The sequence below is a fragment of the Triticum aestivum genome, chromosome 2B (genome assembly GCF_018294505.1).
Source record: "Triticum aestivum cultivar Chinese Spring chromosome 2B, IWGSC CS RefSeq v2.1, whole genome shotgun sequence".
In the NCBI taxonomy this organism is placed as follows: Eukaryota; Viridiplantae; Streptophyta; class Magnoliopsida; order Poales; family Poaceae; genus Triticum; species Triticum aestivum.
This window is the reverse complement of record NC_057798.1, coordinates 605,007,649-605,009,989: the sequence shown is the minus strand read 5'-3', so window position 1 is coordinate 605,009,989 and position 2,341 is coordinate 605,007,649. Positions and strand designations below refer to the sequence as shown.

Genomic DNA, 2,341 nt, shown 5'->3' with positions numbered 1-2,341 from the left:
CACGAGATCTCGTTAGGGTCAACTTTCTTTTTTTGCGGGTGAGGGTCAACTAACCCTAGTGTCAATATATCATGTCCATTCCCTGGAGCTATCTTATAATTGTTCGCAACTTGTTTCACTCTTAAGCCGGAATTTTTTCTCTGAATTACCTTAGCAATGTCACAATCAAAGAATATGTCAGTGCAAAAATACAAGCCAGCTCACTAATGAGCTGCCTCTTGCTGAGGCTATCTCATAAGAAGTTAATTATTGCACACACCTCGATAGGAAGCAAGAGATGGATCTAAAAGCCTTTTTTTTTTCAAAAGGTGCGGCTCCATACAGGTAATCCATAAACATTACTGTATAAAAAAACCATTACCACTGGTTATAAAAAAAATAAAGAAACATTGCGTGTAGTATATAGTTAAAGAAAAATACTAAGATGATGTCAAAAAAAACACACTAGCATTCCTCGTAAAAAGAAAAACACTAATATACAAATAATCCCATCACCCATGCAGAAAACACAAGGAAAAGGAAAGGCCAAATATTTACGCCTTTTTTGATAGAAGAAAACGAGCAAATTGATTAGAGAGCCCGAAAGCGACGTGATTCTTCCCCACACGCCCGAAAGGAACTGCAAGGGGCTGTGGCTGCGATTACCTTAGTTGTTTGCTTCCCGGGCAACAGCTCATCGAGAGCGAGTGTCATGGCGTCCCTCACGCTTCCCGCCCGCGCGCTTCTTCCCTGGCGGCCCCCTTATATAGCCGAGTTCCTCCGCGTGCATTAATTTATCCGACGGCGAACTGCATGCACGCGCACACTCCCGCAGTCACCACTCCCGCCTACGCACCCATCGACTGATACTGCATTCCTTCTTAGTAGTGTAGTGTCGGGTAGTGCGGCCATTGCCCTAGCTGATCACTCAATGTCTGGGCATGGGTCGTCGGGCAAGCACCCCTTCTACCGCGGCATCCGGAGCCGGTGCGGGAAGTGGGTCTCGGAGATCCGGGAGCCGCGAAAGGCCCGCCGCATCTGGCTCGGCACGTTCCCGACGGCCGAGATGGCCGCCGTGGCCTACGACGTGGCCGCCCAGGCGCTGCGCGGGCCCGACGCGGCGCTCAACTTCCCCGCCTTAGCCGCCACGCGCCGCGCCCCGGCGTCCACCTCCGCGGACGACATCCGCGCGGCGGCGGCCGCCGCAGCCGTCTCCGTCCAGCACGATCGCGCCGGCGGCGGCATTGCCCCCGCGGCTGCTGGATCCGCACTGCAGCTGCAGCAGCAGCTGAGCGGAAGCAGTGCCGCCGCTGCCTCGGCGAGCGGCGCCGCCCAGCAGGATCAAGCCGGCATTGGGTTCAATCAGTTCTTCCTGGACGAGGAGGCGCTCTTCGAGACGCCGCAGTTCCTGCGCAACATGGCCGCCGGGATGATGATGAGCCCCCCGAGGCTCAGCCCCGACTCTTCCGACGAATCGCCGGACCCTTCCGAGGCTGGGGAGAGCCTCTGGAGCTACCGCGACCCGTAGCCATAGATCGATCGATCGATCGATCATGGCCTCCATGCCATGGCGTCGCGACTTGCTACTAGTACCAGTACTATTGCTGCTACAGCACCACTACTGAACTTGGAGCCTGAAATAACGAGGATCGGTAAGGAGGCGCGTACCGGCGTTGAGACCCGTTTTTTCTCTCCGGTAACGCATGCAGATGTGGGTTTAGCGTCTGCCTTGATCTCCTTGCACCTCTTCTCTCCTTTTTCTCTCAATCTCTAGAGTATTTTTTTTCCCTTCTTATTGAAGTGTTTTGGACCTTCTGGTTTGATGAAAGCCAGAAGGGGAAAAGGTCTCCAGTTTCACTAGCTTTGGCACTGTCTGAAATATCCGAGCTCGGCGGTATATAAAGCTGCAGCCAGATACTTGACTAAAATGTCGAGTGGGTCACGAGGAGTACTGTATGCACTGTTTATGTGGATGTACTACATAGTTGTGTAATTAAGTTTGTACTGTAACTATTCTGTGGGTGTGGATTGGCTATAAGATGTGCGCACAGTGCGTCGCTAGCTCCACCTTTACCCTTTTTAAAACGCTTGTTGCTGATGTTTCTAGAGTCTGGTGTGTGCTGATGTGCGAGCTTTTGACCTGGGGTAGTTGGCCGTGGAAAAGGATGAAAAGAGCCGATCACCGCTGGGGTACAGGTTGTTTGTTTTTTTATGTTTTGGGGATCAGCTGGTCTCCTACATGTAACTTAGCTCGCTGCTTACTATCTATAAAAATATGTTGCTAGTAAATAAGTTACTCCATCGGATCCGAATTAATTGACGCAGCCTCTATACAATGTTGTAGAGATTGTACAGAGGCTGC

The 2,341-nt window shown here is 51.7% G+C and overlaps 1 protein-coding gene across 1 annotated transcript; it reads left to right on the top strand.

Annotated features, from left to right (window-relative positions):
• The first annotated feature begins 568 nt into the window (after positions 1-568).
• On the top strand, positions 569-2,103 carry LOC123041761 (ethylene-responsive transcription factor ERF025-like). Its single transcript, XM_044464323.1, has one exon. The coding sequence runs from the start codon at positions 911-913 to the stop codon at positions 1,505-1,507; it is 597 nt and encodes a 198-aa protein (XP_044320258.1). The 5' UTR covers positions 569-910; the 3' UTR covers positions 1,508-2,103.
• The last annotated feature ends 238 nt before the right edge of the window (positions 2,104-2,341 follow it).

What these genes read in the sequence shown, in the direction of transcription:
- LOC123041761 (XM_044464323.1), top strand. Translation starts at nt 911, where the DNA reads ATGTCTGGGCATGGGTCGTCGGGCAAGCACCCCTTCTACCGCGGCATC.